A 20122-nucleotide genomic window follows, 5' to 3' on the forward strand; every position below is an offset into this window, starting at 1 on the left:
GTGTCCCTGTCCCTCCTTCTGGCAGGGACAGGGTGGCTGTGGGACGTGGCTGCCAGGGACGCGGGGGAGAAGGAGGAGGAAGCATGTGGCTGGTGGAGAGGCAGATAATGCTGAGAGTTTGTTTTCTTGGCTGAGCTGCCTGCTTGTGTCTAGACTTCTCTCTTCCTGGCATCTGGAACAGACACCGCATTGTGCTGCTTTCCGCCTGGGGAGAGTCCTGGGCAGGTTACAGCCATTCCAGGCTTGGGGCTGGATGGCAGCTCCCTTGTAAGCTGTGCTTGCTGGGGCTGCTGCCTGTGCCAGTCACCTGCCTGGCAGGGCTGGGTGAGGGGAAAGGCTGCTGGTACCACTGTGTGCTAGGCTGGGCAGTCTGGGTTTGGAGTTCAAGCTCCAGCGAAGAGGAAAGAGTAAAGGGGTTTCTGCATTTTTGAGGCTCCCCCTGGCTTAGGGAAGGCTGCAGCAGGGATGAGCTGCTGCCAGCCACTGGGGCTTTGAGCTCCTCTAGGGCTCAGACTTAACATGTGGAGCTGCTCCTAACCTTGGAAGCAGTGATCTGTGGGCATGCAGCTGCTCTGCCTACTCCAGATAAATAAATTTGCCATGTGTAGTGGTAGGAGGGGAATGGGATGCAGCCCCAGGGCTGTAAAACTACCCTCCACAGGCAGAGGACCCAGTTGTGATTGTCCAACCCCACCGGGCTGCGGCAAGGCAGAGATTACTCCCTGGCACTATAGGTGTTGTAGAAGGACTAGGTCAAGAAGAATGGTGCAGGAGAGTAGCATCCTAGATCTGTCTGTCCCACATGCTTCAGTTGCACCCTTGTCTCTCCTGCTGATGAGTCTGGAGGCTCTGTGTCCCTTTACGCCTCTGCAGGGACCTGTGCTACCCTCGGTCACCCCAGCCAGCCACCTCCCATGCTTCCCATCTATTTCCCATTCCCACCCCACTCCTGTCGCTCTATCCATGTGGTCTCTCTGTAGCTCTGGATGTTGCAGGAAACTTCTATTAACACGCAGGGGCGTGATTGGGGCAGCCAGACCCAGTCCCTCACATGGAGGGAATGCCTGCATGATCCCCGGGTCTTGAAATCAGAGCAGAAGGGCCTGGGCAGGGGGAGGCGGTTGGGAGAGGTAGGATCTGGGGTAATTCCTGCTCTCTGCTCTGCTGCAGACATAGATGAGTGTGCCAACGAGACGCTGTGCGGGAGCCATGGCTTCTGTGAGAACTCGGACGGCTCCTTCCGCTGCCTCTGCGACCGTGGCTACGAGAGCTCACCCTCCGGCCACTACTGCGTTGGTGAGTGTCCCGCCATCGCCCTGCCAGTCAGTGAGGGAGAGCCATGGGCAGTGCCAGGCTGGTGTCCCCGCTGTGTCACAGCTCCTGGGGCATGGATGGGGACTGCATCTGCGCATGAAGAATCTCAGACACAGACAGGGCAGCTCATGGAGGCAAAACTCCTGCCCTCAGCACAGCAGATCCTTAGGACTGTGAAGGAACAGGGCTCTATGAAAAGATGAGCGGCTCCCTCAGAGCCCTTCTCTATGCAGATGAAGAGGAATGCTTTGGGGCTGGAGGCATTCAAGATTCTAGAGAGCTACTTTAATGGGTGCCTGGAGAGAACAGGCAGGGTGTAACATAAGGAAACATGTTTTCACCATGAAGACAGGCAGGCAGTGGAACAGATGTCCAAGGTGGCCGTGCAGTTGCCACCCTTGGAGGTTTTAAAAACTCAACTCTGTGCAGCCTGGTGGGATCCCATAACTGATCCTGCTTTGAGCAGGGGGTTGGACTAGAGACCTCCAGTGGTCCCTTCAAACCCGGATGATCCTGGGATCCAGTGACTCACTGCGAGCTGGAGTTCAGGCTCCTTGAATCCACTGAGAGTAAGGCAAGAAGCTCTTGCCAGGCTTGTGTTGAGCCATGGTGTGAACAGAGCTCTCAGCTCGTCCCTAGCAGCTTCCATCTCCCTGCTGAAGAGTGACCCCATGCTGCAGACCATGCACAGGCTGCCCATCCAGAGGCAGGGCTCTGGTTGCCACTGCTGCCCCTTGCTTTGCAGATGTCAATGAGTGCGAGCTGATGGTCGCCGTGTGCGGGACTGCGCTCTGCGAGAACGTGGAGGGATCCTTCCTCTGCCTCTGCCCCAGCGACCACGAGGAGTACGACACAGAGACAGGGCAGTGCCAGCCCCGAGCAGCCATGGGTGAGTAGGCAGCTGGGACGGAAGCATGGGTGGCAGGAAGAGCAGGAGCATGGTAGTCCTGGCTGGGGTGGTACAAAGCTGAGGGGTTGCCAGGACTGTACAAGCCCACTCAGGTGTGGGCAAGCTTTCCTCTGGGGAGAGCTGAGGAGCCTGGAAGTGGGGAAGGCCACACTGCTGGTGATGGGTGTGCTCTGGGACCTCCTAGGTGTGGGATGCTGCGTTGGGGTGCCAAGGACCCCATCCCGTCCCTGCCCTGCTGTCTTCTAGAGGGCCCTGAGACACACGCAGCCCACCTCTCTGACAGCGCAGAGCGCAAGCAGTGCTACTACCACATCAGCGACGTTCGCCTGTGTGACAGCGTCCTGGCCAAGAACATCACCAAGGAGGAATGCTGCTGTACTGTGGGGGCAGCCTGGGGTGACAACTGTGAGACTTACCCCTGCCCCATCCCGGGCACAGGTAGGACTGTGGACCCACCACACCAGGCAAGGACAGTGCTCTGCCCACCAGCTCCACCTCAGTTGCACTAATGAGCTGTTTCTTTTCTTCCCATCTCCCCTTGGCATCTGCCTCCTGGCCAGTGGAGTACCAAGAGGTGTGCCCTCTAGGGAAGGGCTATGTTCCCCAGGAAGATCTGCTCACAGGAAAAGTCTCTTTCACAGGTACTAGCAATATTTTATTTGATTTCTTCCAGGGGGAAGAGAGAGGGTGCTGTGCACAGCCCTGCATAGAGATGCATCCACCAAAATATCTCCCTGGGGCTATGGTGGGGGGATGCTAACATCTTGCTGCTGTTTTCCTATGTCCAGAGAAATCCCAGATTTCCAGTATCACTGAGCTGGAACTGCCCTTTCCTCCAGTCCTGCCACGCTGCTGGCAGTGACTCTTTTCTCGGTGCAAACCTCCCATGCCCATTTCGAACCACGAATGGTATCCACTAAGACACAACCCTTCTGGTTACTGATAGATGTCCCAGTGGCTGGCTAGCTCAGTCTTTGCTTCACCTTCAGGGGGTTTTGTTCTCAACCTGCCAGAAACACACATGAATTTCCTATTGGTGAAAGTATCCTGTTCTTTGTCATCACTCCTCCTGCTCTGCCTGTGGGTGTTTCCCCCTCTGCTCCCAGAGCCCGTGGTTGGTGGGAGCAGTGGTGGGCTCACTCTGGGACTTGCCAGTCCAGGCCAAGGTGCCATACTTTATGTGGGCACAGCACCCAGCCTGCCCTGCTTCCACAGCTCTGCTCCATGAGACCATCTCTCCCTTCTTCCTTCAGACATGGACGAGTGTGAGATATTTGGCTCCGAGTTTTGCCGCAACGGACAGTGTTTGAACACGGTGCCAGGCTACAAGTGCTTCTGCCGTACAGGCTACTTCTATGACTCCAGCAAGCTTGAGTGCGTTGGTAAGATGGTCTCAAAGAGTAGCGGGGTGTCCCTCCCACCCTGTGCAGAGGGACAGACGTGCCACTGCACCCAGAGTTGTCCCTGCTGCCCACACTACAGGGCCAGCCCTGGGTGACAGGCTTCCTGGGACCCTCCCATGGGACAATAGAGGAGGTGGCAGGGAAAGGGCCGCACTGCCCATGTTTGCCAGCCTGAAACCCTGCTCTGTCCTTGTTCGTGGGCAGACCAGGACGAGTGTCAGAACGAAGTGTACTGCATCAACGGCGAGTGTCTCAACACGGAGGGCTCCTACCACTGCTTCTGCAGCCTCCCCCTCGTGCTGGATGCCACTGGCAACCGGTGTGTGAACTTCTCCAGCAGGGCAGGTGAGCCACAGCCCCCACCACAGCACACCTTCACCTCGCACATCCCACCCCGCAGCTGGGTCTCCTGGGAGGGAGCAGCTCAGTGCCAGGCTGAGGGGTGCCTGTGCCAGCACAGCGTGCAGCCAGGGCAGAGGGGCAGGAACTGGGCCACACGGTCACCCCTCTTGGGACAAAGTGGGCAGCACTCTTCTGGATGATTTTTATGGCATCCTTTGCTTGTGGCATTCACAGATGCCTTGGAGGAGTATGAAATCCACCTGGATGTCTGCTGGCAGAGTGTCACCGACTACATCTGCCAAGACCTGCTGCATGGTGAGCAGACCACCTACACCGAGTGCTGCTGCCGGCTGGGCGAAGCCTGGGGCCAGAACTGCGCGCTCTGCCCGCACAGGTCCTCTGGTGAGTGGGGTGGCATGGGCAAGCATCCCCCCGGCAGAGCTGGGGACAGGCTGGGCTGCTGCTGGTTGTGCCGGGCAGAGTTGGCCACATATGGCTGCAGTGAGGGCTCCTCCTGTTGCCTGCGTCACCAAAGACAGCCCAAGGAGTGGGCGAACCCCCCACTTCTGCAGAGCTGAGCTAGACCAGTGGGGAGGACATAGAATCACAGAATCTTCATGGTTGGAAGGGACCTTTGAGATCATCGAGTCCAACCACAAAAAAAAAAAAACCAACAACCACAAAAACCCACACCACACCATACCCACCCACACACAGACAAAAACCAAGAATCTTGGGCATTAGAGCATGCCCTGAAGTGCCATGTCTACATGTTTCTTAAATACCTCCAGGGATGGTGACTCCACCACCTCCCTGGGCAGGCTGTTCCAGTGCCTGACCACTCTCTCAGTAAAGTAATTCTTCCTAATATCTAATCTAAACCTCCCCTGCCCCAACTTCAGACCATTTCCTCTGGTCCTGTCATTATTCCCTTGGGAGAAGAGGCCACCACCCACCTCTCTACAACCTCCTTTCAGGTAGTTGTAGAGGACAATGAGGTCTCTCCTCAGCCTTCTCTTCTCCAAACTAGCATGCCCCGTTCCCTCAGCCTCTCCTCGTAGGACTTGTTCTCTAGACCCCGCACCAGCTTCGTGAACCTGAAACTGGTTTGCAATGAGTCTGAGGTGTCTGAGGGGAGGGTTCCTCTGTGCATCCTGCTGCTCCTGCTTGGCTTAGGAGAGGTGAGGCAGTGGCAGCCCCGCATGGGAGCACACTGGGAACTGGGGTTCTCACTGCTCAAGGACTTGCTGGCCCCAGACAGAAGCTGGTCTTCTCAAAGATGGGGTGCCATCAGCAAACTACAGAGCTGCAGCTTTGGAGGCCATTGAATGCAGGCCTGGCTGAGCTGGTCTGGTGTGGATGCACCCTCTCAGGCTGTAGCAGACCTGTTTCTCATGAGCCAGGCTGCACTGACCCTTCCTTTTCTCTCACCACTTCCAGCTGATTTTGCTTTCCTGTGTAATGGGGCCAGCGAAGACAGCGAGAGAGGGGCTGAGCTCCGGGAAAGACCTAGGTATGAGTATGGACCAGGCTTGGAAGACCCTCACTATGGCCTTCCCAGCCCAGATATAGGCCCCTACTACAATTACCTGGAGTCTGAGTACGGAAACCCCGATTCTGGTTTCCCTCGGAGGGAACCCATCAGCGAGTTTCGTGGCAGCCCTTTCCACCACGGCCCAGGGCAGTCTTCACCCCGCTACCTGCCCAGCCATACTGGTGAGTACTGGGAGACACTGAGAGCTGTGCTTTCCCACCCAGATAGTCCATGGGAACCGCCTGGCAGCTCCCACCCCAACCAGGATGCTTCAGGCTTGGAGCAAGCTCTGCTCCTGGCTGCTCTGAGTCGGTCGTGGCCTCACCAGCACTGTCTTGCCACGTGCCCGATGTCCCCTCCACAGCTGGGTGGAGGGTCACCCTGTCCTGACACCGTCTTGCCACCTTCCAGGCCTCTACGAGGGCTTCGAGGGGCTGCAGGCTGAGGAGTGCGGGATCCTCAACGGCTGTGAGAACGGGCGCTGCGTGCGTGTCCGGGAGGGCTACACCTGCGACTGCTTCGATGGCTTCCATCTGGACATGACCCGCATGGCCTGCGTGGGTGAGTGGTGGTGTGGTGGTGGTGGGGCGCCGGGGGGCTGCAGCCAGGGCTGTGCGGGCTGCCTGGCCCTGCCATCATCCATCCCTTGGTGGCTGCCGCTCTCTGCTGGCGCCGGCTGGGACAGCTGCCGGAGGAGTCCCCGCTCTTCCTGGTGCCTCCGTCCCACAGAGCTGGGAGGACTCTCCTGGAGGTTGAGCCTGCCACTTTCTGCTGGCAGCTAAATCAGGGCACCTCAGGGCGTCGCAGGGAGCAGCTGATCGCCCCATTCTTTGTATAACACTCTTGTACATCACCAGCTGCTGTTACACTACCCCTGCTCACTTTCCTCTACATTCACCACTGCCCTGGTGAAATTCCTCGCTCTCCACCCTGCCCTGTGAGACACGGTCTCTAAAGCTTCTCTCTGCATCTTCTCTGCATCCCTATGCCATGTCTCCATCCTTTTTGCAGTGCAGCTCCCCAAACCAGCTGAGGCCCCAGGTGCTCAACAGAGCAGATGAAGACCCTCCTTCCTTAGGCACGGCACTAGCTCCAGCTCCCATCCTTATCTCATGACACGACCATGCAGCTTCTCCATACAGAACCCATGGTGTCTGCCTCCCCAAATGCTGCTGGGCAGAATGGCTGCCTAAACTGTTACTCCTCCTTCTGCATTTGTGCGCTCGGTTTCCCTTTCCTTGGCTGCAGTGCTTTGCACTTGCCTTCAGTGAATTTTGTCTGCTTGCTTTTGGACACTTCTCTCCTTGAACAGCATGAGTCTGAACCCCAGAGTGCTGGCATCACACACATAAGTTTCATAATCACAGGGATTCTTCCTCCTTTGTCCGTGTTAATGACAACATTGAATAGAGCAAGGGTGAGGACAGAGCCTTGCAGGCTGTGCTTTAAATGGCTTTTATCGTAACAGCCAGGTATTGCTAATTATCTTTGAAGTGCAGCTTTGCAGCCCGTTGTGCAATTGCCACGGTTTCATCTAGACCGTATTTTCTCAGTCTGCTTGAGTGTGTCATGTGAGAGCGTGTTGAAATCCTCACTGTGGCCAAGGCACATCATACCCACCGCTTCTCCCTTATCTGACACACCAGTTATCAGGTCAGCGAAGGGAACCAGATTGGCTTAACGTAATCAGGCCTTAACAGAGCTGCACGAACTATTTAATGACCCTGATATGCTTTGGAGGGTTATCACCTAATCGCTGACAAACCTGGACTGCCTACAGGAATGGGGGTGAGCAGTCTGTAGCTCTGGATTCTCGCTTCTCTGTTTTTGAAGATAGTTACCAGATTTGCCCTTCCTCGGGTCTCTGAGACCTCCTTTATCCTCCATCTCAGAGAGAACTGCCAATTTTTCAGGGACTGCAGGAGCATTAAGCACGTGATGATGAGTTGCAGCAAGCCTTTAGCAATATGGATGTAACTAATTTATCTGTCTGATTGTCCAGCCTCTCCATCACAGCACGGCCTTTTCCTCCCTGTGCTCTCGCACCCTTGTCTAGACACATCAAACATGGTTTGTGCCCTTTCTGGTCCCCATGAGCATTTTTATGATGGCTGGAACAAAGCCCATGTCAGCTGCTCCAGCCAGCTCGGCTGGCTTTTGTTTCCTCTGCCGATAAGGACCAGACCGACATTCCCCATTGTTTCCTGCTAACATATTTACGGAACTTTTGCTTGTTGCCTTTCGTGTCCTGGACTAGCTAACACTCATTTTGCACTGAAGCCTGTCTTGGGTTTTTTCCCCTTCAGTTCTCCTAGGTGGTGTTTAGTCATCCCCCATGTTTTCACCTTGCTGACCCGATGGTTGTAGGGAACTCCTGCAGTTGCTGCAGTGCTTTCCCTCTTGCCTCCCTATGGGGAGAGCTTGCCCTCACCCCACAGGATGGGCTGCCTGCCCCCACCCCTGCCTGAGCGGGCAGGCTCCGGAGCTGGGTGTGCACTGCTAGTGCCACTCTACCCCCTCTGGTTTTTGGGTGCTTCTGGGCTAAAATAACCTTAGTTTCCTTCTCTCAATTTGGTGGAAGGTCTGCTCTTCCTGCTTTACCTTTTCCTGGAGTGCCCAGCAAGGTTCCTCCACCTGCTTCCCAGGGTGCGGAGCGCATCTTCCTTGATATACTTCCTATCGTCTCCTCTTTGGGCTTCTGCACAAGCCCATCCTGTCCATGGTGATGCTCTGGTCCTGAGGTTCAGCCCATGTCTGCAATGCCCATTCAACCATTGCTTTGGCTGCATCCAAAGGCTGCCTTGTTCCTCAAGCTTTTTTTAATCTCGGGTTTTCCTTCTCCTTCTTCCTCTTATGATGGCTGTGCTCCCTCCCACTGCACGTGGTTTTTGCTTCCAGCCTCCCTCTCTGAGGTTGCACTTCCCTTTCTTTGCTAGATGGCCCCCTCCACCTGTGCTAGGGATAACCTGAGGTCCCCAGGGTAGCAGACCTCTTAGCCCCTGTGCAGTGGGATCCATCAGTCACTGTTGGGGCCTTCACACTCCCTTGGGTGGCCATCTGAACCCATCAGCTTCTCCCCACTCCTGCTCCCTGCCAACCTGCGGGGGATTGAGGATGGAGTTTGTGGTTACAGGGCTTGGACCTTTCTTGGCAGGTGAGGATTTGGGCTCTGGAGGTCTTGTGGGTGCAAACAAGGGCTCTGGGGTGCACAGGGATGCTCTGCCCAGCTGGTGGCCCCACCACAAGTTGGGGTAGCTCAGGCAGGGTGTCCAGGGAAGTGCCTTTAGCAGAGCAGCCCCATTGCAGCAGGGCAGCTGCACGCTTTAGCCCAGCGTCGAGCTGGCTGAGGGAGCCCTTTGGCACAGTTTTCAGGTTAATAAAACAAGCCCTTGTTTGCACAGCGCGAGGTCCCTCTGTGTTCTGCTCCTGGAGGTGATAATCGGCCCCTCAGGGCCACCATCATCTGCCTCCTCGACCTTGTCCCATCAGGAAAGGGTGTTTTCCAAGGCTGGAGACGGCCTTTCTCCCAGATCTGACGCTAGCACAATTGACCAGCAGGAAGCTGCTAACCCGGGGTGTCACCAGCTGCAGAGCGTAGCAGGGGGAGCTTCTCTGGTGTGCATTGCTGGGGGGACTTCCTCCTCTGCTGGGGGATGCCAAATGCAGGGGATGTCGCCCCTGGGTACTGAGGGGACTCTGGATGTGCTGAGGGGTGTGGGAGGCTGGTGGGGTCACAGTGGGCAACCTAGAGGCGTTGGGAGGGGACACAGGGCATCTGTGGGGGAGGTCCAGGGGGCTGGCAGGAGCACAAGGAGATGCTGGCTGTGGCAGGGGCACAAGGAGATGCTGGCTGTGGACTGGGACTGCTCGCTGTGCCACTCACTCACCCCCATCCTTCTCCTCCTTGCAGACATCAATGAGTGTGAGGAGGTGGGCAGCCCTGAGCCCCTGTGCCAGGGCAGCACCTGCGAGAACACGGAGGGCTCCTACCGCTGCCACTGCTTGCCGGGCTACGTGGCCCTGGCCCAGCCCCACCACTGCGTGCCCCAGACAGCCCAGCACCCAGCAGCAGCGTAGCTCTAGGGGAGCAGGGGCGAAGGGGGGTGAGGGTGCTCCCCTCCAGCCCATGGCTCTGGCACCCGGGAGCACGGAGAGGCCCCCCTCCACCTCCATCCCTGGACTGCGGGTGCTTTGAGGCTCTTGGCTGCTTCCCCTCCGAAGCGCACAACTTCCCCCGCCACCTCCCAGCCTCTGCTCCCCGCTCTGCCCCGCCAGCCCCTGCTCCTGCCACAGCAGAGCCCACCCCGGCCCCCAGCAGCCGTCGCATCGCCCCGTGCCGTGGGGACTCACGGGACACATCCCCCTGCCACGCAGCCCCCCCCGAAAGGGGGTCTGTCTCCCCGCCACCGCTGCACTGACCTAGCGACCAGCCTCACCCACGCCGCAGGGGCTGGCCCCGCTCCTCGGGAAGCATCCAGCCTGCAGGCCGGAGCTTCGAGCAGGAGCAGGGGGGTCAACCCCAGCTTCTTTCTACAGCTGCTGCCTAACCCTGGGTTGTGGTGGAGAGGCCGGAGGGGCCCCAGGGCCAGCTCTCCCTGCAGCCAGCCCAGGCGCATCCCTTGGCCCTGCACTTTGCCTTCGTGCCCCGCGCTGGCTGGGCAGGGGGACAGGTCCAGCTTCCTTTCTGTAAAGTTGTTGGTGACCTTTTTTTTTGTTTGTTTGTTTGTTTTTTAACCGAGTCTGCTGGAAACTTCTCTCATGTTGTTAAATAAAACATTTATTTTGGGCCCCTGTGGCTCAAGACACTGGGGCTGGTCAGAATTGTGCTTGTCTTGCCTTTGCCAAGGGGTACCAGAGCCACATCCTCCCTGGGGATGCCTCCCCCCCACCCTTGCCAGCCTCGTGAGCCAATTCTTACCCCTCTCACGCTGGCACCCGGCCCCTTCCTGCTCCTGAGCCAGAGCAGAGACCCTTTGCCAGGCCAAACACTTGCTTATCTCCCCAGTCCAGCACCAGCCCCCACAGTGAGCACAGCCGTTGTGGCCACTCACACCCTGCCTCGTTCACACGAGGGGGCTGCAGTTTAAGCGTGAGAGCACGTAGATTTCTGCAGTTGGCAAGAGCCTTTGGGCAGGTCTGGGAGCTGCTTTTCCAGAGCCCTCCCCAGAAACGCCTTTAGCTAAGCCACAGCAAGCCAGGCCATATTCTACACCAACCACTTCCTTAGGGAGCTTCTGCAACACTTTCAGGCCAGCACAGGACCAGCCAGGCAGGAGCAGAGCCAGGTATTGCCAGCTGGACACCCTGCCAGCCAGCAGCAGAGTCACCTGGCTGCTCACAGGTCACCCACACTCAGGCCAGCACACCACCTCCATCTATGCCTTCAGCTGAGACCAGCCCAACCCCAATGAGAAGATGCCCAGCTTTTCCTCCTGCTCCTCTCCACTCACAGAAGACAACACAAGCAGATTTTTGTCTAGCCTTTATTAAAAGGAAAGTTATAAAAAGAGGTTCAGGAGCTCCCAGGAGCTCCAAGTTAGTAGTAGTGCAAACCATTGGTTAGAGAAAGAATCATCCCTGCAGAGACGAACGCCATTTGGCTTTGCATCCACAAAAAGGAAGTTTTCCCAGCTGCAGTCCCGCTCGAGCAGAGGCCCAGGACAGAGCAGGCTCAAGGAAAGCCTCCCTCCCTCTCCTTCAGCTGCATGGGTGGTAGACGCAGGTGCCAGGGGCATCCCAGTCACAACGGAGCAGGAGAAGCGCAGGAGGGTGGATGCAGCAGGCGTTCTAGAAGAGGCACTGAAGGATTACCAGGTAGCAGCTCAGACACTAGCCAGGTTCATCGCAGAGAAGTTCCTTTGGGAGGACAGACAGCTCCATTTCAAACAACTAAAGCGCCTCCGCAGAGCAGCTGGAGGACGATGCTCAGTCACTCCTGCAGCAGACACTGCTCCCCCTTGAGCTGCTGAGAGAACACCCCAGAGGGCTCTAATGGAGCAAGAACCCTCTGCCCGCAGCTGACCTTGCAGGAGCACAGTACTGGCTGTTCAGAGGCTGCAGAGCTCTGAAGGAAGCAGTAAGAAATGCTTATTATATAAAAGAATTTGGCCTGTGTTGTCTTCTGTTTTTCCCCTCCCCGAGCCCTGCTGATAGCAGGGCTCCTCAGCTTGTGATCTGCACTGGTATCTTCCAGCAGAACAACATCTGGTCCTGGTCATCCACCAGCTCCCACTTCACAATCAGTTTAATCTGAAAAAGAGGAAGAGCAGAGGGAAGTGAGCGTTCAGGAAACCTTAAGGCAAGAACATGGAGAGGGGAGTTATCGCTTGTGTGGAGCAAGGAGGTTCTGGGAGCTCTGCGCAAAGAGGACAGAGCTGGGGCATTGCCCCCACTGCAGTAGACGGGTCACACTGTCACGTGATGACCCCTGGAGTATCTTACACAGATGGAGGGTGCAGTTGCACCACACAGGAGACGTCCACAGACTGCACTCGGATCCCCACTCTCTGAGTCAGCAGAGAGTGGAAACACAACACCCTGCAGCCTCCCAGCTGAACCGCACCCCCAGTTTGGGAGGATTTGGCTGAACACAGCAGGCTACGTATGAGCCTAGTACAGAGCAGGCAGATACTTGGGCAGCTGAAGCCACTTCTCAGCTGCTGCTTCCTCTCCTGGGTCTGTCCCAAAGTGGGAACTTGAGACAAGACTCATACTCGCAGCAGAAGTGCCACCAGATGGTCTGAGGCTGCTTCTAACCCCTTCACCACCACCACAGAACAAGGTGTCCTCAGAGGCAGGTGGTGGGACTGCCCCGGGAAGGGCAGTAGCTCTGAGGAGCAGCCCAGGTGCCTGCTTACTTACACTGGGGTACTCGCTCTTCACGGGGAGTTTATTCAGGTAGCTGTAGGAATGGCCCTTCTGAATGGGGCACTGGATCCCAGACTTGCATCCATCAGGCTCGGGAATGGGAAAGGGTATGTCCACGTGGAGCATCTCGCCGTACACCCTCGCTTTGCTGCCCTGACTCTCGATCTCTGCAGAACACGGAGAAGCGTGAGCACGGCACCGGAGCAGGGGACACGTACTCCACCTTACACCCCCCCAGCTCAACATACCCTGGGAGAACACAACTAAGCAATGCCCTTCCTCCCCGGCCACTTCTTCCCACCCAGACCCCTCTCCAGCCACCCTTCCCCACCCCTCCCCGAGCAGTGGGACGCAGAGGTGATTGCCCCCCACCCCAAACTGGGGCCGCGATTCTTACTGCTGGCGAAAGTGACGTTGATGCTGTAGGATGTCCCCTTGTGGAGCTGGCAGGGCTGCGTGGGGCAGGGGCTCACGTTCACCTCTTGGATGCTGCCGTCTACGGAACCTGCAAGGAAGAGCCGGGTTTACCGGGCCTTCTCCGCCTGCTGACCCCCTCCTCCCTCCGCGACCCCCCCACCACCACCACTTCCCGCTGCCCCCCCGGGACACTCACCGCAATCGACGAAGCGGAGGGGCTCGGCCAGGGCGGCGGTGGCGGCGGCGCCCAGCGCCAGGAGCAGGGCGAGGGGTGAGGGCACCATGGCGGCGGCGGCAGCGGGAACGGCGGCGGCGGCTCCGCGGCGGCGTCACATGAGCGCGGAGGCCCCGCCCGCCCGTTCCGCGGGGGCGCGCCCCGCCCCGGGGGCGGGACCGGGGGCGGGGGTGTTTCCGTAGCGGCGGGGCAACCCGGTAAAGGGCAGCGGGTGTACCGCCGTGACACCTCCGGTACGGGACGGGGGGTTAGGGGTGTCGGGACAGACGGACGTCCTTCTCCGGTAGCGCCGTCCCCGCTGCTGGTCCGCACCGGGCGGCGGCCGGAGGACACGCTGACACGGCCTGCGCCATGGGCCGGGACGCTCTTTCACCCCTTCTACTGAAAGGGGGGAAGAAATAAACAGGAAGAAGCTGGCGTCGCAGAGCGGGCGGTGGCCTCGTTCCTTAGATTCCCTACCTGTTCCGCGGGTGGAGAGGGGCCTGTGTGACCCCAGCACCGGCGTGACAGCGACCGAGTCACGGTTGTGGCACAGAACCACGGAATCGTCTAGGTTGGAAGGGACCTTTGAGATCATCAAGTCAGACCCTCCCGCATCTCCTGCTCCGGAGATGCTAGAGACACCCGGCTTTGGGCCGCGGGTGCCGAGGTGAACCAGAGCGCATCCCCCAGCCCTACAGCAAACGTCTGACCCGAGCTAAACCTTAACGGCTTCTCCCCAGCTTCACGTGGTTACCCTCAACAGGGTCGCATGGGGAACACGGTGGAGATAAAGGCCCGAGAGCGCTGATGAGGTAGGAAGGCGCTGACACAGCTTCTCCCCGTCAGACCTCTGTCCCACCAAGGCGTCCACCCACTCAGCTGCAGCTGAGGTCACCCCCCTTGGAAGCAGAACCCCCACACTGTGCTCAGGCTTTCCACAGAGGGTGTCGCATCATGGAATCGTTGGAGTTGGTAGGGACCTTCTAGAGATCATCTAGCCCAAGTCCCCTGCCAAAGCAGGATTGCCTAGAGCACATCACTCAGGACTGCATCCAATTGGGTCCTGAACATCTCCAGAACCCACTGAGGTGTTAGCAGGACTATCTCTGTGCATCTCTCTCCCGATCAATTTAGCTCTTTGGAAAAAAAAAAAGGATCCTTTCCTTCAGAAAGGGGAGTGGGGCCTTTATTTTATTAACTTTTTTGAAGTTTGCAGAGGCCTCAAGCAAGCAAGTGCAGGGTGCTCACAGCAGCCCTACCAAAAACACCCCAAAACAACCCAAAGACCCTACTGAGACTACGCGGTATTAAAGCCCATCTAGCACTCTGTGTAACTGACCCATGCAAAGTCTTTTCCTTGCGCATGGGAACGCGTGCCCTTCAAAAGGCTTTCCTTCTCCCCATCCTTCACGTCTTACCCATGGTAAGCAAAGCCCCCCATCTGACTGCCAGGAACAGAAATGCGGTCAGGTCAGAGCAACCCCATAAACTACCGTCAGACGTTCACGGAACAGGCAGTGTCATGCGTGGGAGCAAATCCCACAATACATTAAATCCCTCCCTGTGAAACAGGTCTCCAGGTACCTTTGCTTTGCAGATGCTTTTGTGTGACAACAGCAACTATATACGTACAAGGCTACACCTGTTTCAAAGGCTTTGGACTAATGACTGTTGAATCCAGGAACACAATTAACACATATATCCCCCTCCCCAAACTAGATTAATTAAAAGCCTAATAAGCTCAAGTTTGTAAAACTACAGCCAGCCAAGGCCTTTACACAAGAAAGAAGCAGAAACCTTCTGCCCAAGGTTTTTGGCTGGTATCACGCGTTACTATCGTGCCAGCTCAGCAATAACAGCACTAAAGCTTACATCCCCCAGGGCAGCACAACCATCACCAGCCTGACAGACCTTGCTTTGAGGCAAATGCCCTTTTTGACATCCGATACAAGATGTGGGCCTCCAGGCCACCTTGGAATGTAATATTTTACCAAAATACTTCAGAAATAGTCAATGCACCTTTAGGCTGATCTCATTATTTTAGATACAGATGGGGGAGGGGGGGGTGCAGAACGCCTCATTACCAACATCATGGGGAGCTTGCATTAAGGTGCAGAAACACCAGGAGACAAGGCTAAAAAAGCCAACAGATAAATTCTTTTGGGCAAGACTGATAGATGAGTTCTTCATTTCTGTAATCCAACCAACTCTATTATATGGGGGAAAAGTCTTCAGTTCTGCTTTATGAGCTAGCTACGCCAAATGAATCCAAATTCCTCTGACAGCATTGCACTTGCAGCTCAGTAAACAGATGCACCTGCAGGCACTACAGCAGCACTGAATACACAAATCAGGTTCTCGGGAAAATCCACATACAGAGACTAATCAATTTTACTGTTCTTCCAGCCAGAACACGCTCCTTTTGCTACAAATCATCAGAATTCACGTTGAAATGCATTGCAAGCCGCTCTCACATTCAATACCACGCCAGAGGTTTTATTATCACCAGTTCCTGAATCGCTAAGCTCAGTTTTCCACCAAAACAGGCACAAGATGATTTAAGCACACACACTGCAGAGGAGAATAGAGCAAAATACCTAGAAAATTCAACTCGCAGACAAATCTCTTCAATACAGCCTGTTTAAAGAGAGCTAAAGGAACTCCCCAAACCCAGATACCACAGACCAGGATAAGTAAGGGAAAACAAAACACAACCAAACCTAAAAACAGATTACATCCAGCTGTCAGGAACAAGGTGACCAACAAAATCACAACCCAGCAAGGAAGAAAACCTAGACTGTAACTTTGGGCGAGAGAAAACGACCACCACACCACATAGCTGGCAGAATAAAAAAGCAGCCAGTGACAAGAAATAGGTACAAAGAAGTAGCTGTTCTCCCTAGTTACACTGACCTCTCCTAGCCACTCCAAAAATTTGCCCCCAGCACCTGAGTCACTTCTCAGCATAGTGGATTATTAATTAGATTAAATTAAGCCTGAGCAAGGCCAGCTGGCCTCTTTCTCATTCTTTTGGTCTGCAGTAACCATCTGAGCAACATCCCCAAGTGCCTTGAAAGTACTTGTCACACTTCTGTGTGACATTGGCTTGACACACTTCTGTCACACTTAACATTGGTAAAAATGAAGGCAATTAGAAAGTAAGAGTGTCTGATTTTGTGGCTATATTCATTCTCCAAAAGGTGTTCTCAGTGAATGCAGTCACAACACGGGGAAATGCAGTGGGATCAGTCTAATACACCGTGCAGGAAAGAGCAGGAAAGCTGCTGCGATATGGAAAGCAGGCATGATGATCCCCTGCTTTTTCTCCCAGGAGTTCTTCATTTGCTCCTCCAAATGCATCTGACACCACATTGATAATAACTGGAGAGACACCCCAATATGTCTTTTTAAGACATTGTGTTCCAATATGCCTGACTGAGGATTCATTTACCATTGCAGGTACGTGCATTAATACCAGCCCCCCCTGGGACCCTGCCTGTGATACTTTCCTGGCTTTATCCTAACATCATTAGAATTAACCCAAGAGCAAGCAAAAGTAAACAGCTCAGACCAGTCCTTATTTACATGCTCAGGGTGGGACAAATAAGCAAAAGCACGTGGTTGCAAAATCATTCCCTTGCTTAGAGTGGAACAGTGAGAAAGCAAACCACCAGTGCCCAAGGTCCCCTGACGTTAAATCACCCTCTCCTGCTGGGATGACTGGTTTTCCCTCTGCCATCCCACTGCATGACTCTCCATAGGCCTGGCCGGGGGTGAGGAACAGGATTCCTCCCCCAGAAGCACATGAGGAAGAAAGAGATAAAGGCTCTTTTAACCGTGACGCACCTCTGAGCAACCAGCCAGACGTGCTGTCACATGTCAGATGATCAGGCTTCAGAGAGAAATTCAGCAGGGCTGCTCAGCTCAGGGCTGCCAGCCAGGCTCAGGGCTCAGCCGAGTGAGAGAAGCCACATCCACAGCGACTCTCTAGAGATGTTTTCCAAGAGGAAAAGCACCTTGAACAGAAGGCGTATAACCCTTTTTATATGCCCGTGTTCCTCGCTTGCTTCCCATTTTGACTGTGAAGAGTTAACGCAGGGCCACTAAGCACTTAGGAGGGAGTAGAGAGGGCTCTGGAAATCTGAGGAACCAAGAAGGAGGTAAAAAACACCTCGAAGAAGGTAAAAAGGAAGGAGGTAAAAAACAACTCAAGAAGTTGCCTGGTGCCATGGTCCCTGCTCCGGTGAGGAGCTGGGGGGAGAGCGATGGGGGTGTGGAGGAGGCCAAGCACCCCCTCAAAGGAAAACCAGTCTCCATGGGGATTTCTGAGCTGAGCCCCCATCTGATAACGGACAGCAGACCAGGAAAGCCAGGCTGAGGGTAAAAAAACCTAAAAAACCCTTCATCCCAGCCTGTGCTTGCTCCTCTGCTTGCCAATCTCCCCCTGCACCGCCACCTTGATCCTTCTCAGGGTCTCCGGGTGCTGCTTGAAATGAACAACTAATTCGTAATTCCTTGTTTCCTAATTCCAGGGCAAACACACCCCGCTGGTGACCAGGGCGTTATTTTATTACTCTTTTATCGCTGTTTATGTCCCTCCTTGAGTGTCACCACTCATGACAGTAAAACCTCCCCAAGGACGAGCGGCAGCTTCGTGACCTTGTGCAAAGCTCTGGCGGGTCTGCTGGCCTGACCGAGCGCTGCCGCCCCCGGGGACACACCGGGTCGGGTGGGCCTGGTCGCCGGGTGGGGAGGGCGGCTCGTTGCCTAGCAACCCCCGCCGCCTCAGCACTTCCGCCATGGCGGCCCTTCGCCGGAAGCGGTGGCGTTGGGGCAGCCAATGGGCGGGCGGGCGGGGGCGGGGCTGAGGCGGTCGCGAGGGGCAATATGGCGGCGCCGGGCTCGCTGAGGCGCTGGTGGAGGTTGGCGCTGGGCATCCGGACGAGGTATCGCTCGGCGGCGGCCCCGCTCGGTCCCTTTGACCCGTCGTGAGGGCTGTCGGGCGACCCTGCGTGTTGCCGCTCTACGATAGGGGGTGGCGGCTGCGGGGGTGGGGGCCTAGTGTGGTGTCGGGCCGGCTGCCCTCCGCGGGGACCCCTCTGAGGCTCCCCCTTTCCTCTCCTCTCCCGCAGCTGGTGTCCTGCTCCGCTGTGCCGAGGACGAGCGCCGCCCAGGCCCCCGCCAGGCCTTGCCTGTGCCCGGGTGGGCCGCCCGCTGCGGTGGGCATCGTCCTTCTCCCAGCCGGGCCCGACGGAGAGTGACCCCAGTGAGGGACAGGTCTTCCTCAGCGAGAGCTGCGTGAAGGTAGGGACCCTGGGAGGCAGCTCCGGTGCCTCTGGGAGCGATTTCTAAGCTGCCTGGCCTGCTCTAGGCCCATAGGGTTGGCGTTTCAGCGCTTGCCAGTTCGTTCAGCAGGTCTTCTTACTTTTCTTCTTTGCAGAGGCTGCTGGAAATCACAGAAGGTTCAGAGTTTCTCAGGCTGCAGGTGGAAGGAGGTGGCTGCTCTGGATTCCAGTACAAGTTTTCCTTGGACACAGTTATCAATCCTGATGACAGGCAAGGACAAAGGGGTGTAGTGGTGGTCAGGTGTGACTGTTCTTTACAAAGGTGATGAGAAGGGTGTGTGTGACTCTTGTGGTTTGACCCCAGCCAGCAAGTAGGACTATGCAGCCACTTGTACATTCCCCTGCCCCTAGTCAGTAGGGTAGGGAGAAGACAGAGAAAAGAAGAGGAAAGGAAAAAAAAACCTCATGGGTTGAAATAAAGACAGTTTAATATAACAATAATGGAAGAGGAAAACAGCAATAATGGTAAAAGATTATACAAAATAAAGTGATACAGCAGAAGTTGTCCTTGCCACCTGATGATTGGTTGCCCAGCCCATCCTGTGCAGTGATTGTGCATTCCTTTCCCCCAGCCAACCCCGATTTATATAGTGAACATGATGTCTATGGTACAGAATATTCCTTTGTCCAGCTTGTCCTGTCTATGCTTCTTCTCAACTTCTGTGGGGAGCTGAAAAAGTCCTTGACCAATGTAAACACCATTTAGCAACAACTTAAACAATATGTATTATCAGCATTATTCTCATACTAAATCCAATACACAGCAGCTACTAGAAAGAAAATAAACTTTATCCCAGCTGAAACCAGGACAGTGACATGACAGTATCTTGCTTTGAAGGGAGGAAGTCTGTGAGATAAGGAGAGTGCTCAGGCTGTGCTTCTTTGTCGTGTCTGCAGCACAGTTAATGGTGAAATATGCTGCTTTTCTGCAGGGTGTTTGAACAAGGCGGTGCCCGTGTGGTCGTGGATGTGGACAGCCTGGCCTTTGTGAAAGGTTCCATGGTGGACTTCAGCCAGGAGCTAATTCGCAGCTCCTTCCAGGTGGTGAGCAACCCCCAGGCAGAGAAGGGTTGCTCATGTGGGACTTCTTTCTCTGTCAAATTCTGACTGGACTTCCCACGGATGGACACTTCTGCAGAGATTTTGTGGTAGTCTTCAGAGGGTTTTTGCTTGTTCTTTTCCCTCTCATCTCCTTTACCCTGTAACACAGCTGTTACACATGACTCCAGCTGTGTGTGTTTGCACTGAGCCTATCTCCAAGACTTGTTGGCCTTCCCTTCAGGAACACAAAGTAGCTGTGAGCACGCACACAGAAGCATCTTCAGCGCCTTGTGAAGCACTGTCCAGGTGGTGCTGACTTGCCTAGCCTGTCCTGAATGTGGAACCACTTAACTGCTTGTCTCTGCAAGAGATGGCTGTATATATATGTGTGTGTTTATTGAAAGTTCTTACTAAAAAAAAAAGTCTTTGAGATTGTTTGAATTGCTCATGCATTCCTGTGTGGGTAGAATCTGGGTTCTTTCAGGCTACTTTTGCTTATCCTTTATCCTCCAGCTGAGTGGGACTTGGAGTGTCTCCTGTAGACCTCCCAGTGTTGCTGGTTCTCCACTCCCCGACTCACAGTAGGCTTTTCCAGATACTTCACTGTTCTTTACCCAGCAGGCTTGTTGTGGTCCCGGGAACATTCAGTGATTTTGCTGTCAGCCCCTGGGATGAAAATTTTTACTTGTTCAGAGTAAGTGAAGCTAAGATATTGACGTAGGAAATATTAAT

The 20122-nt window shown here is 55.4% G+C and overlaps 3 protein-coding genes across 5 annotated transcripts in view; 2 read left to right on the forward strand and 1 right to left on the reverse strand.

Moving 5' to 3' along the window:
* The window catches only part of LTBP2 (latent transforming growth factor beta binding protein 2), a 78190-nt gene extending 67866 nt beyond the window's left edge, over nt 1–10324 (forward strand). For 2 of the 3 annotated variants that reach the window (XM_014942049.1, XM_014942050.1), the window contains exons 26-35: nt 1171–1296; nt 2060–2203; nt 2471–2662; nt 2785–2865; nt 3478–3606; nt 3832–3972; nt 4204–4371; nt 5410–5685; nt 5915–6064; nt 9414–10324. In XM_014942049.1, coding sequence (XP_014797535.1) covers nt 1171–1296; nt 2060–2203; nt 2471–2662; nt 2785–2865; nt 3478–3606; nt 3832–3972; nt 4204–4371; nt 5410–5685; nt 5915–6064; nt 9414–9580 — 1574 coding nt within the window. In that variant the 3' untranslated portion in view covers nt 9581–10324. The remainder of the gene's footprint in view (nt 1–1170; nt 1297–2059; nt 2204–2470; nt 2663–2784; nt 2866–3477; nt 3607–3831; nt 3973–4203; nt 4372–5409; nt 5686–5914; nt 6065–9413) is intronic. The other variant, XM_014942051.1, reaches the window with a different exon arrangement.
* A 644-nt stretch (nt 10325–10968) lies between these two features.
* Nucleotides 10969–13129, reverse strand: NPC2 (Niemann-Pick disease, type C2). Its single transcript, XM_014941646.1, has 4 exons — nt 12984–13129; nt 12768–12875; nt 12365–12537; nt 10969–11752 (listed from the first exon to the last, which is right to left on the reverse strand). Exons 1-4 carry the CDS (start codon nt 13069–13071, stop codon nt 11666–11668), a joined length of 456 nt encoding a protein of 151 aa, XP_014797132.1. The 5' UTR covers nt 13072–13129; the 3' UTR covers nt 10969–11665.
* Nucleotides 13130–17871: 4742 nt separating this feature from the next.
* ISCA2 (iron-sulfur cluster assembly 2) lies at nt 17872–19820 on the forward strand. Its single transcript, XM_014942077.1, has 4 exons — nt 17872–17950; nt 18137–18308; nt 18445–18560; nt 19282–19820. The coding sequence occupies exons 1-4, from the start codon at nt 17892–17894 to the stop codon at nt 19454–19456; spliced, it is 522 nt and encodes a 173-aa protein (XP_014797563.1). The 5' UTR covers nt 17872–17891; the 3' UTR covers nt 19457–19820.
* The last annotated feature ends 302 nt before the right edge of the window (nt 19821–20122 follow it).

Source organism: Calidris pugnax, unplaced genomic scaffold (genome assembly GCF_001431845.1).
Source record: "Calidris pugnax isolate Ruff unplaced genomic scaffold, ASM143184v1 scaffold56, whole genome shotgun sequence".
Classification (NCBI taxonomy): domain Eukaryota; kingdom Metazoa; phylum Chordata; class Aves; order Charadriiformes; family Scolopacidae; genus Calidris; species Calidris pugnax.